General features: G+C 44.7%; 1 protein-coding gene across 1 annotated transcript in view; it reads right to left on the bottom strand.

Moving 5' to 3' along the window:
• Positions 1–1,372: 1,372 nt before the first annotated feature.
• The window catches only part of SLC49A3 (solute carrier family 49 member 3), a 37,399-nt gene continuing 25,975 nt past the window's right edge, over positions 1,373–12,796 (bottom strand). Inside the window, exons 9-10 of the mRNA XM_083180010.1 lie at positions 9,933–10,045; positions 1,373–2,274 (exon numbers count right to left, since the gene is read on the bottom strand). Of these exons, the coding sequence (XP_083036136.1) occupies positions 2,141–2,274; positions 9,933–10,045 (247 nt within the window). The 3' untranslated portion in view covers positions 1,373–2,140. The remainder of the gene's footprint in view (positions 2,275–9,932; positions 10,046–12,796) is intronic.

The raw sequence follows: 12,796 nt of genomic DNA, 5'->3' as shown, positions 1-12,796 counted from the left end.
CTGGATTTGAGAAGCAATGATCTATCAAAGGGGTTCCCTAACTCAGGGCCTTATTCTAGTTCACTCTTTCTGACAAAATCCTTCTTAGATGGTCAAAACCATGTGCACTGCAGGGGGGCAGATGTAAAATGTGCAGAGAGAATTAGTTTTGGGTGAGTTATTTTGTTTCTGTGCAGGGTAAAGACTGGCTGCTTTATTTTTACACTGCAATATAGATCTCACTTTGAAGTAAAACCCCACCCAAATCTAATTCTCTCTGTACAAGTAACATCTGCCCCACCTGCAGTGCACATGGTTTTGTCCATCTAAGAAGGATTTTGTCAGAAAGAGTGAACTAGAATAAGGCCCTCAGTCCTCAAAGAACACTAACAGTCCAGTATTTAAGAATATCCATGACTGAACACAAATGGTTTAATCAAAATGACTAATTAAAGGTCCTGATTCAGACCCAATCGCTAGGCAGAGTATATCCACTGCCTGGCGAGTGGGTAAGCACTGCGCCGATAAATGCACCCCCCCACTAGCATACAACGGGGTGTGTACAGGTACACATCCCCCCCCCGCAAGCGGCCGGCTGAATAATCATTCAGTCGTCGCTCACCATCCAATAATTTTTCTGTTTTCTGCCGTTTGCACATAAAGGTGAGTCTGAACGGATTTTTATAGTGCCTGCTATTCGCCAAATTGGGGGTGGGCGCTGATGTCACATGATGCTAGATGTAGTTAGAATGAAAAGTGATAAAATGGAGTGGGATAAAGTACCAGCCAATCAGCTCCTACCTGCCATGTCACAGGCTGTGTTTGACAAATTACAGGTAGGAGCTGATTGATAAAATGGTGGGTACTTGTTTCCTAGCATGGCGCCCCCAATTTTGATCGAAGTGCATCTTATACAATCGCATGCAATATAGCGGCATGCGATGCAATGCGATTTTTAATTGTACAAGCAACCTGATGGGTGCGTACAATGTTCAATGCACCCCCATTGTCAACGCCACCCCCACTATCAATGCCAACCTGAAGCGTGGCGAACACAGCGAGCCCGCGAGGGGCGGCGGTACGTATCCTCCGACCTTTCCATACCCCCACTATCCACGTGGAGTTGAATTTAGATAGTATGGCGAGCGCAGCGAGGCGAGCGGACACGGATTACTTTACATGTATTCCGCGTTCCCTTGCAGGGCTCGCCATGCTTCAGGCTCGAATGCCGCGTCTGCTCACCACGCTTCGGGCGTGGTGGCTCGCTGCGCTCGCCACACTATCTAAAATCAACTCCACGCCGATGTGGATAGTGGGGGTATGAAAAGGTCAGAAGACGCGTACCGCCGCCCCTCGCCACGCTTCGGGTTGGCGTTGATAGCGGGGATGGCGTTGACAATGGGGGTGCATTTAACATTGTAAGCACCCATCAGGGTGCTTGTACAATTAAAAATTGCATTGCATGCCATTTGCTGGCATGCAATGCTATGCGATATTTCATTGTACAAGCACTCCTGTTAATTTAACGGGAATTTCGCATCGCACACCACTACGATATGGTATGTGATGGGCGCCGTGCTAGGAAACAAGTACCAAATGGAGAGTGATAAATCACCAACCACTTTTCAAGGCTTAGTACATCTTGCCCGTAGTATGATAAGCCTACTCATAACCCAAGTAGGTGATTGGTTACATATTGGGGGTAAGGTGTAACCTGGGACATTGCTAGGGTCTTCAGGAAGTCAGGAAGATTGCTAAAATTTGTGCCTGACAATCAGGTAGAGTTTGCTAGTTTGGCACATACTCACAGTGTTAATGCACCTTTATTAAAAAGAATTTTACTTTTTAGTAATAAAAACTGTTTTCCTCACATACTTTTTCTAAAGCTTTTTTTTTCTCACAAAACCAACCATTAATAATATAAAATCTGTTAGAAATATCAAAATCAGTACCGAAATACATACAGTACAGTAAGTGCCAGTGCATGTCAAGCAGCTCTTCAAAATGTCTGTCTAACCTTTGTATCTCCACCACAAATCACTTTCCTTTTTTCTGTAACTCTCTTCTTGATAAACCCAGTAAAAAGTAATGTTTAAGAAAAAAATATGGTTTCATCAAGTCTAATAAAAAGTAACACATTTCTTCCCATTTACAATTATATTCAGTTGGTATCATGTCCATTACCATCTTCGCCAGATTTTACTTCAGCTTTTAACCTTTTGTAGTCCGTATGGAAAAAGATGACAAATATGCAGGCTCCAATACTGCAAACACCAGCCATTACTAAAGTAGAAACTGTTTAAAGGAATGAAATTGTCAGATAATAACAAAAACGAAAACAAAAAAAGAAAGAACACAGGGCCTAATTCAGTTGTGGATGCAATGCTGATGTTTGCACTCAAGTCATGCCTGGTAACTGATCAGTGGCGCCACCCATACTCGCTCGCAGGGGCCTACAAATGGATCTTACACAGTAACATCCATTCGCAGGGCACGGGGAGCCTCCCACATTTTTCGATGGTCCCTGACCACCATATGTAAGGTTTCTCTGAGCACCTAACACTCCTTAGGTCGACACCAGAAGGTCAACAGACAGAAGGTCGACATAGTCCTTAGGTTGACCGGCGGAAGGTCGACAATGCAGAAAGTGAATTTGAGTTTTTTTTCCCACTGTGGTTGCAGAACAGGCGAGGAGAATAGAATAGTGTGCGGAGCGTAGCGAGGCACCGTGCCTGAAGCATTGTGGGCATAGCGAGCGATGCGAGGGGCTGCCGTACCCTTAGAAAGTGTACAGAACTAGACGTCTAGATCTAGACGCCTAAAAACAAAATAAAAAAATAAGTGTCGACTTTCTGCATTGTCGACCTTCCGCTGGTTGACCTTCGGACCCTGTTGACCTTCTGCCTGTCGACCTTTCTTGGGTCATACTAATGATCCATACCCATAGAAATACCTGCAGCATCACTAGCATATTTATGCAGAACAAATGCATGCATCCACCTCTGAGCCAGGCCTACAGATAAAGATTTACAATTAATTATTATTGTGTACTCTGTGGAAAATGCTTTGTAAATATTAAGAATACTAGCTATTTCAGATAATTAACCTTCTAACCTTCAGTTAGTTCAAATGTTCCAGACCTGTTTTATAAATGCAGAGAAAAATGCTGATCCAGGATGCTCCACTTGTCAGAACAAACCATGGGAAAGGGCTGTCACAGGTCCTCCTAAGGTGGATGTCCGTAGGGCAGTGGTTCCCAAACTTTTTTGAATTACGGTGCCCTATAGTATCATAATTGTATCAACAGCAACCCTAGGCCAAAAGTTTCTTATTGAAAAATTAAGAAAAAATATGTTCATATGTCATTTTTAGGTTGTATTGAGGGACAAGATTTGCCTCACATATATTATGATTGGCAGCCATAAGCATTGGTTTTGCGAATTGCCTTTACCATAATGCATTTGAATTGGTTCTAAACCACCAACCTAAGGCACCCTTGCAAGGGTCTCAAGGCACCCCAGGGTGCTACTGCACACAGTTTGGGAACCACTGCCTTAGGGCATACTACTGGGTAGCAGCCCAGCTCGGCTAGACACTGGAATAGCGAGTGGAAAGCTGGCAGCTTCAGAAAGTGCTACAAAGGGGGATAGTTACACCGGTATTCAGTCCCTGGGTCGACAATGTCTAGGTCGACCACAAATGGTTGACAGTGACTTGGTTGACAACTAAAAATTGTCAAAATACCCTAGGTACAGAAGACCGACACAAGTTTAAAGTCAAAATGAGTATTTCACTTAAAAAAAGGGTAGTTTTCAATACTTTACTATCCAAGTATGCACAGAGGGAGAATATAATTATGTGTCCGAAGCATGGCGTTCGCAGCGGTACACTTATACGGTGTCCATATCGACATAGACACTGATTTTTTTTTTTATTCTGTCGACCATGCCCGATATAAAGCTTGTGTTGAACTTCTGTCAATGTTGACCTAGGGTATGTTGACCAATCTCAGGTGTCGACCTAGTCACTGTCAACAATTAGTGGTGGACCTAGTGACTGTTGACCTATCATCTAGGGCAAACGGGTTGATGCCTTGATAAAGCCCCGGTGAAACGATCATCGGCTTCAGAGCCACTGTCTTAATGCAGAAATAGTGCTATAATGCTCCTTATGTAAAACATCAGCTCAGCTTTAACGTGTGTCTAATAATTTGTGTAATAACTGTACAAGCGGCAGACCAGGGTAACAGGCTAAAGTACGGCACCACATGCGTGGAGGCTGAGAGCGGAGTCGGCGAACACACCGGCCCGACAGCTCACAGGATCACCCAGAAGCCGCCTGTCCTTGCCGCCCTGCAGCATAGTGAGAAGCCGCTAGCCTGAGATCAAATAGCCGGCAAAGATTCTAAAAGCCAGGGATCCAGGCATAGGCGGACTGACCGCACTTTAATTACAAACCTATAAGGCATAGTCCTTTTATCCTCTACTCGCCCGTTTTGTTTTAACTCACTTATTTTCATTTCTTTTTCACATCTATTAACTATGTTCTAAATATTTCATCAATTTTATCTAGACCTAAATAAAAGCTATTTCTTAAATTAATACATTGAAAAGGATATACAAGTGCACCCATATATTACTTTCTTTTTTTGTGGACTAGTGGAACCTGTTTAAAGTATTGGGTAGCACCTCTCAAGCTTGAAGTATGGTCATTAATCCCTGATGAAATGGTACAGGAGAGAAAATTAATTCCTATATACAATCATAAATAATTTAAACTGGTGCGGGAATCCTTTCTGTATATATATATATATATACTTATGATTGTAATTTGCAGCTGATACAGGCTTGCGAGCCTTGGGCATAGCCTGGATAACCACTTCCGAAAACCCCTTCTTCCTTAGTAAGGAAGTTTCAAAAGCCAGGCCGTCAAATTTAGATGAGCTGGGTCCAGGTGCAGAAAAGGTCCTTGCTTGAGCAAGTCCGGTCGAAGAGGAAGATGCCAAGAGTCCGTCGACAACCTCAGTATGTCTGAATACCACAACCTCCTGGGCCAGTCCGGTGCAGTCAGAATGATTTGTACCTCCTGTGTCCTCACTCTCTTCAGGACCCGTGGAATCATAGGGAACGGAGGGAACACGTAGGCAAGGTTGAAATGCCACAGAACTGTCATGGCATCTACTGCCAACGCGGTCGGATCCCTAGTCCGAGAGCAAAACCTGATAACATGACAGTTGTGCCTGGACACCATCAAGTCTATCTCTGGGAGCCCCCAGAAAGTCACTATCTCCTGAAAAACTTCCTGATGAAGCGCCCCCTCTCCTTCCAGCAGCTCTGCCCTGCTGAGGAAATCTGCTTCTACATTCTGGTTCCCCGAAATGAACACAGCCGACAGAGTAGGAATGTTCACCTCTGCCCACTGGAAAATCCACGAGACTTCCTGCATTGCCATCCTGCTGAGAGTCCCACCCTGATGATTCAGATAAGCCACAGCCGTGGCATTGTCTGACTGTGTGCGTACAGGTAATCCCTTCAGGAGATCCGCTGCCTGCAGAAGGGTGTTCCAAACTGCCCGAAGCTCCAAGATGTTGATTGGCAGTCTGGATTCTTCATTGGACCACAGACTCTGCAACCTCAGGTGTAGGACTACCGTCCCCCAGCCCCTGAGACTGGCATCGGTCGTGAGAACCAGCCAATGCAATGAGCATAGGGAATGCACCATTTGATCAAGGACTCCGTTGTCTTCTGAGACAGCAACAGCCGTTCCTGTTTCATGGTCTTTAAATTTCCTGACCAACATGACAGAATGTTCCACTGAAATGTTCTTGAGTGAAACCTTGCAAACTGCAGTGTCTCGAAGGTTGCCACAATTTTGCCTAGCAGCTTCACTCCCTGCAAAACTGTTGGATTTGGAGACTGAAGGATCAGCAAGACCAACTGGCTAATGTCCACTGCTTTGGACTCCGGAAGAAACACACAATGTAGATGTGTGTCCAAAATCACCCCCAGAAACTGAAGTCTCTGTGTGGGTGTCAAATAAGACTTTGGGAGATTAAACAGCCCATGGTCTTGGAAGAACTGTGTCGCAAAAGCCAGATGTTCCTGCAACTTCTCCGCTGACTCCGCCTTGAACAGGAAATCATCTGAATACGGGAAGGATGGCTTAAAAGCCCCACATTTGGACACCGAATGTTTTGACGTGGTGGGAAGGAAAGTGATCTTTCCCCCCCGTGGCCTTCTTTATAATGGACTCCAGTTCTGTCCCAAAAAGCAGTTCTCCTTTAAAAGCCAAAGCCTCAAGAGACTTCTTGGATTCGCTGTCCGCTTCCCAAGCTTTAAGCCAGAGAGCTCTTCTTACTGTAACAGATGTGGCCGACACTTTTGATGCCATCTTGGTGCCTTCTTCCCCAGCCTCACATACATACTCTGCCGTACACCTAAGCTTTTCAGCCAATGCAAAGGCTTCAGAGTCAGGCTGAAGCTGATTACCTAAGGCTTCAGCCCATTTAATCATAGCCTTGGATACCCACGCAGAGGCAATAATAGGGTGTAGTGTAAATCCCACCCCTTCAAACACCGCCTTAAGTCATCCTTCAATTTTCTTGTCCACCGGGTCTTTAAATGCAGACCCCCCTGAACAGGTAAAGCCGTGGATTTAGACAACCTGGCCACAGGCGCATCCACTAAAGGGATCTTCTCCCATAATTTTACATTTTCCTCATTGGGTACATGTTAGCAAACCTTTTAGGCATGAGAAGCCTCTTGTCTTGAGTTTTCCATGCTTCCCCCAGTAGAGAAATCATGACCTCATCCGAGGGAAATGTCACAGAATCTCTGTGTATTTTCTTGAAAACACAATGACCATGTACTTTATCCTCCTCTGAAAGATTTAAAGTCTGCTTAACTGCCAGGATTAAATACTCAATACCAGGGACAGAAGATTCAACCTCTTCCTTCTGGTCCCAAAAGACATCTTCCGTGCGCACACCCTCCTTATCAGAATCAAAATTTAACAGGGGAGGTGTAGATAAGGGGTGTCTGGGAGAAGTAACCTCAGGGGTTTTGGCAAGTTGTCCCGTAAACACATTAATTTTATGAACACTCTGTGCAGTGTCCTGCATGACCTGCAACAACGCTGGGTCCCTCTGAGATGGGGTAATAGAGCCCACAGATGGTTGAGAGGGGGAAAGAGGACCAGGAGTTTTCACAACATCATCTCTCTGCCTATTTAAAGCCTTAACTAACGCAGCCACCCACGCAGGTTCAGACTGATCAGACCTCTGGGCTTGAGCCCCACTGGGCAGAGACTAACATGAGGGGCAAAAAAAAACCCTGATCCATCTGTTCAATGGTTAATTTGACACCACAAAATCTGCAGTAAATTATCATGGCAGGCGCTCCCTCCCACAGAGCAGCAGCACTACACCTTTCTGTCATGAGAACACACAGTGCACAATGTCAGGCAATTGCACAGAATAATGTAGCAGTGTACTTATCTGTCTGCTTGCTGCAATGGATCCTCAGCAATCACCGGGGAAAGCGCTGCCCAGGAGAAACTGCCCTCTGAACTGTAATGAATTCCTCCTTCAGCTCCACAGTATGGAGAGAAAGGGAGCCAGAACCGGAGGGCAGGAAGACACTGAGTCCCTGCTTCAGCGGGGAAGGAAGCCTATTGGCGCCTTTTCTCCCTTCAGCCGCTCCCACCAGTGTTTCTCCACCTCAAGTGTCTCCCCTCCTTCTGTGACCACTTGGAAGCGTCCAGCTGTGCGGACACCTGTAATAGGCTTCAACTCCTTTTCAGGATTTCAGCCTATAAACCACTGAAAATGGCATCACCATAGCGGGGGCCCATCCCCCAAGATCCCCCCTAAGCAGGGAGCCGGTTCAGAATGCCCCCGGGGCCCAGGAAACCTCTCTGTAACGGAGTTTGAAGTGCTGTGCAGAAGTAACACAATGGACACCTGCCCTAACTAGGGAATATTAATAAAATAAAAAAACACCTAGCTACTCTACACAAAATGGCTGCAGTCAGTAGCCAGTCAGCACAGCACCCACTCCGATGGGCACCTAAAACAAACTGGGGAATTCTGGGATGCAGAAGGGAGGAGCTTGCCTGGGTGTAAAAGAAGTCAGCATAGGTGCTTTGCTCCTGCGGACCCTCCTACATCCCATGGTTGAGCTGTGTCACCAGGATGGACGAAAGATGCCCATGGACTAGTGAAAGCAGAAAGAAACTGGTTAGATATTTACTTTGTTTACTAATCGTGCTACTTTTTATGAATAGACGGTCATTCTTAATATAGTAGGAACAATTTAATGTTTTGCCTATGATTAAGCTGTACTTAGGGACAGTGAAAGGCGTTATGATTTGTTTTATATGTCTTTTCATGTGCACCATTAAATGTCAATTATATTTTATATTCCTCATTGGTATACTAGCGCTACTTTATTGTTTTTTCTTTTACGCTTAAAAGTGATCTACTCCCTCCTTCCAAGTAGCTGCTTGTTGAACCACCCCCTGCCAGCGCCGAATCCCCTACCTAGGTAGCATTGTTTTTCTTACCACCAATTTAATGTTTTGCCTTGTGTCCTTACTGTTGCAAAATGATAACACTATCCCACCATGGCTAACTGTGTGGAGTTTGTATATTCTCACCATGTTTGCGTGGGTTTACTCTGGGTACTCCGGGTTCCTCCCATAATCCAAAAATATTCTGGTAGGTTAATTGGCACCAACAAAATTAACCCTAGAATGTCTGTATGTGCGTGTACATGTGGTAGGGAATATAGATTGTAAGCTCCACTGGGGTAGGGACTGATGTGAATGTTCAAATATTCTCTGTAAAGTGCTGCGGAATATGTATTTATAACTAGTAATGGATTGAAACGTGAAAGTAAGTGGATTTACTGCTTGGATGCGTTAGCACCCTAAGGGTTAAACGAGTATTTATCTTTTGCAGCCTTCTAACGTGGTTCCATCAACACATTATCATGTCCGTTTGTGATTGATCCATCATGTTATTTCTGCAGGATCACCCATATAGCGGACAATGAGGAAAAACGTAAAATTCAAATTCATCAGTTAATACGTTTCTTTAAAATTCTTCGGTTTTCAGTAATGATTTATTGTATGATTACCTAGTACTGTTTCTTTCAATTTTTCTAATTGTATCACTTTTTAAATTTTTAGCATTTTTCACTATTTATGCACTTATATTTATTAACATGTATCTTATTTTTGAATGTATATATTGTTATAGTATATAACTATATATTGTTACATATTAATTATATGTGTTGTTGCAATATAATCACACACGGCTGTGTGTCAGTGATGTCATCCCCAATCGCAGGGCGGGGGGAGGCGCCTGACACTTGCCTGTACACAGGTGATGCTATATAAGGTGTACACTTACTCCATGTTCTTTGTATCCGGATGATAGTGCCGATTAAAGTACTGAAACGTTGACACAAAGACTGTCGACTTTTTTCTGCATGTCGACAGCTGAGTGCGGCACCCACCCATTCCTCTACTTTATAACTAGTAATAAATAATAAATATTTGTAGATGACTGCTACTCTCCTTATGAAGAGACTTTTATGGATGCCTGCATTTAACTTAGCATGCATAGAGGAAAAAGCGATGGCATGAAGCTATAATTCAGAAGGCTCATTGACAGCAACTGTGGAATTCCATATCTTGTTTCCAGAGGTGTAAGTTGACACAAGTTCATGTTATGCAAAAATGTATGAACACAGATCCATTTCGGATTAGTGTTAGCAGTAGTGAAATGCAAAAAAAATTTATTAGTTCATCCCACAACAAAGATACCACATTTGTATGTAGCGGACAAGTGCACTTTAAGAAATCCACAAACCATGCCACTGTGGAACTGCAGTGTTCCAAATATAGACAATATTATGAAACTATAAAATTACAAAGTTGCTACATACGTGACCAGTCGTATACTTCTGTCTGACTTGTGCCGCATGCAGAGAGGGAGGAGGCAGCATAAGGTTTCGTTAGTAACTGGAACAGCATCATGAAGATTAATCCCTGGACCTGGCTTGGGGTGGAGGGAAATAGTAATATACCATTACAAAAGAGACTACTAGACACAGTTAGAAAATGATTAGTATATGCAAATTGTAAACTATATCCAGAAACTGGTTAACCTATATGTACTCTGGTGTAACAATAGCCAAGGATAAGTACCAACGACATCATCCTATGGCCCATGTGGTTAGTATTTTGCTTCCTCACAAGTGATTTCTGAATCATGAACCCAACAACAGATACTTTACCAATCCCACAACAAGCAGACAAAACAATGACAGTTCTCACATTTGTGTAAAAAGCTGCACTACAGAGGAAGGATAGTTAAGCGCTCACCTAGTGTGTGTTAAGGCCCCCATACACTAGCCGATTTTGGTCAGATTTCGGCCAGATCAGTCGGATCTGGGCGAAATCGGACCAAAATCGGCTAGTTTTGATGTCCCCTCAGATCCGATGCGCGGTCCCGTGCGCATCGGATCTGCGTCGGGTGGTCGGACCTGCTGCACGTCCGACCACCCGACTTGGGACCTAGTGGGGCGGCGGTGGAGGGAGCGGGGGACGCTGCGGGACGCTGGGTACGCAGCGGCTGGGGACGCTGCGGGACGCTGGGGTGACACAGGCGGCATAGAGCTGTGGGTGACACAGGCGGCATAGAGCCGGGCAGGGGGAGCCGGGAGCTGTCAGCACTGAATAAAAAAAAAAAGCCCATACAATGAATGGGTGGCCTGTGATTGGCTGAGCGCTCTCTCAGCCAGTCAGCAATTGGCTGAGAGTGCGCTCAGCCAATCACAGGCTGCCCATTCATTGTATAGGCTTTTTTTCTAGCACTGACAGCTCCCGGCTCCCTCTGCCCGGCTCTATGTGCCGCCTGTGTCTCTATGTGCCGCCTGTGTCCCCCGCAGCGTCCCCAGCGTATGGGGGCCTTCTGTAGTAATATATATAAGATGCATATGCAGTAAGTAAAGAAAATATGTTTATTGTAACAACAATTGGTATTTACAGTAAGTAGGGGTAAAACAAGTGGGGTGTGGGTGCCCTGGGCACAAATGTTACTCTGTAATTGATGTGGAGGTGATAAGTCAATGACAATTAGCCCTGGTGGGGAATGAGGGTGTCAGCAGACCCCTTTTTACCATAAACCTCCTGCAGTTTAGGTCTCAAAGTAATGGTGGAGTGGGAAGGTGTGCTGGGCCACTGTGGGGAATGAGGGAATCAGCGGATCCCTTTGTTACCATAAACCTCCTAGGCTTATGTCCCACTCACTCACCACTAACCCTGTCAGCCGGCGGCAGAGATGCGTAACGGAGCTCAGTGTGCCGCTCCGTTAGTTCAGAAAGTCTGCTTTTAATTTTATATTGGGTCAATTCAATTCAGCGCTATAGGATGTCCTAGAGCTATTCAATTGAGCTTACTGTTATGCCGAACCAGAAATCCAACTAAACTGTAATGATGTTTTCTGGCTTTTGCGTTGCCCAAACAGCAATGCAGCAGGCACTTAAGTCGGAGAATGCCAGTTCTCAGGACTAAACACCCAGTTTATGGAGTGAGAACCAACAATCTTTGACATAACAGTGCACTCAATTGATTAGTTCTGGGACCTCCCTCACGGCGCTATTCATATCTTGTTTAATTTCTTTCTGCCCATTGTTTCTTTAAATGAATCAGTAATAAACCGCTTATTCCAGGAGTTAGTTATATATACACTTGGAATATGGTCTGGTCAGTAGGTACTACTGTCATTAAAGAGTTAAAGTTTGTTAAAGGTAAATCTTGTGTATGATAACACTACAGGTTTGTGCTGGTTCAGAGGCTAATTACAATGATGTCATTCTATTTTGCAAGACGATTTATTTGTTTTTGTACTTGGAGAAAAGTGATCTCTGTTTGTCTATTGGATAATCATATTTATCTGCCATGCAGATCTGTGGCTTATACTGGAGGGCAATAAAACATTAACAGCATAAACGGCACATGCCTTAACTCATATCGATAGTTATTACATTAGACCAATTGCATAATTTTTTTTTTTTTAATTTCACAATGGGGAAATTTGGTACTTAAGTATTAGCAGGGCACCCAATTAGCATATGTATGCTAGCGTAGAGAAATTGCATCGCATGGGCCGTTTTAGTGCCGTGCGATGCAATGCGATTTTCCTATATAATTTATTCACTGCTCTGTTGGACCCGGGGGATCGCATCACACCTCCTGCAAAATCGCATGTGATTTTATAGGGAGCAATGTCATTACAATAGCTATACACTTGTATGACATGCAATGAGGTTTTCGGCATCCCCCCCACATGTCCTCCTGACCTTTTCATACCCCCACTATCCACGTCGGATATTGTTGATTTCATATAGTGTGGCTAGCATAGCGAGCCACCGAGCAAGAAGTGTGGCAAGGGGATGCGGATTACTTTACATGTATTCTGCATCCGCACGCCGTGCTTCAGGCTCGCTGCGCTCGCCTCACTATATAAAATCAACTCCACACCGACGTGGATAGTGGGGGTATGAAAAGGTCAGGAGGACGCGTTCCTCCAGCCTAGTGACACTCGCTGCGCACGCCACGCTTCGGAGTGGCGTGGATAGTGTGTGTGTGTGGGGGTGCCGAAAACCTCATTGTATGTCATACAAATGTATAGCAAATGTAATAGCATCGCATGCGATTTTGCAGGAGGTGCGATGCCATGCGATCCGCTGGGGCCAAGAGAGCAGTGAATAAATTACATAGGAAAATCGCATTGCACGGCCCCCCG

This window comes from Crinia signifera, chromosome 1 (assembly GCF_055691185.1).
Source record: "Crinia signifera chromosome 1, ASM5569118v1, whole genome shotgun sequence".
In the NCBI taxonomy this organism is placed as follows: domain Eukaryota; kingdom Metazoa; phylum Chordata; class Amphibia; order Anura; family Myobatrachidae; genus Crinia; species Crinia signifera.
The sequence above is the reverse complement of the archived record's forward strand: the minus strand, read 5'-3'. Positions and strand labels throughout refer to the sequence as shown.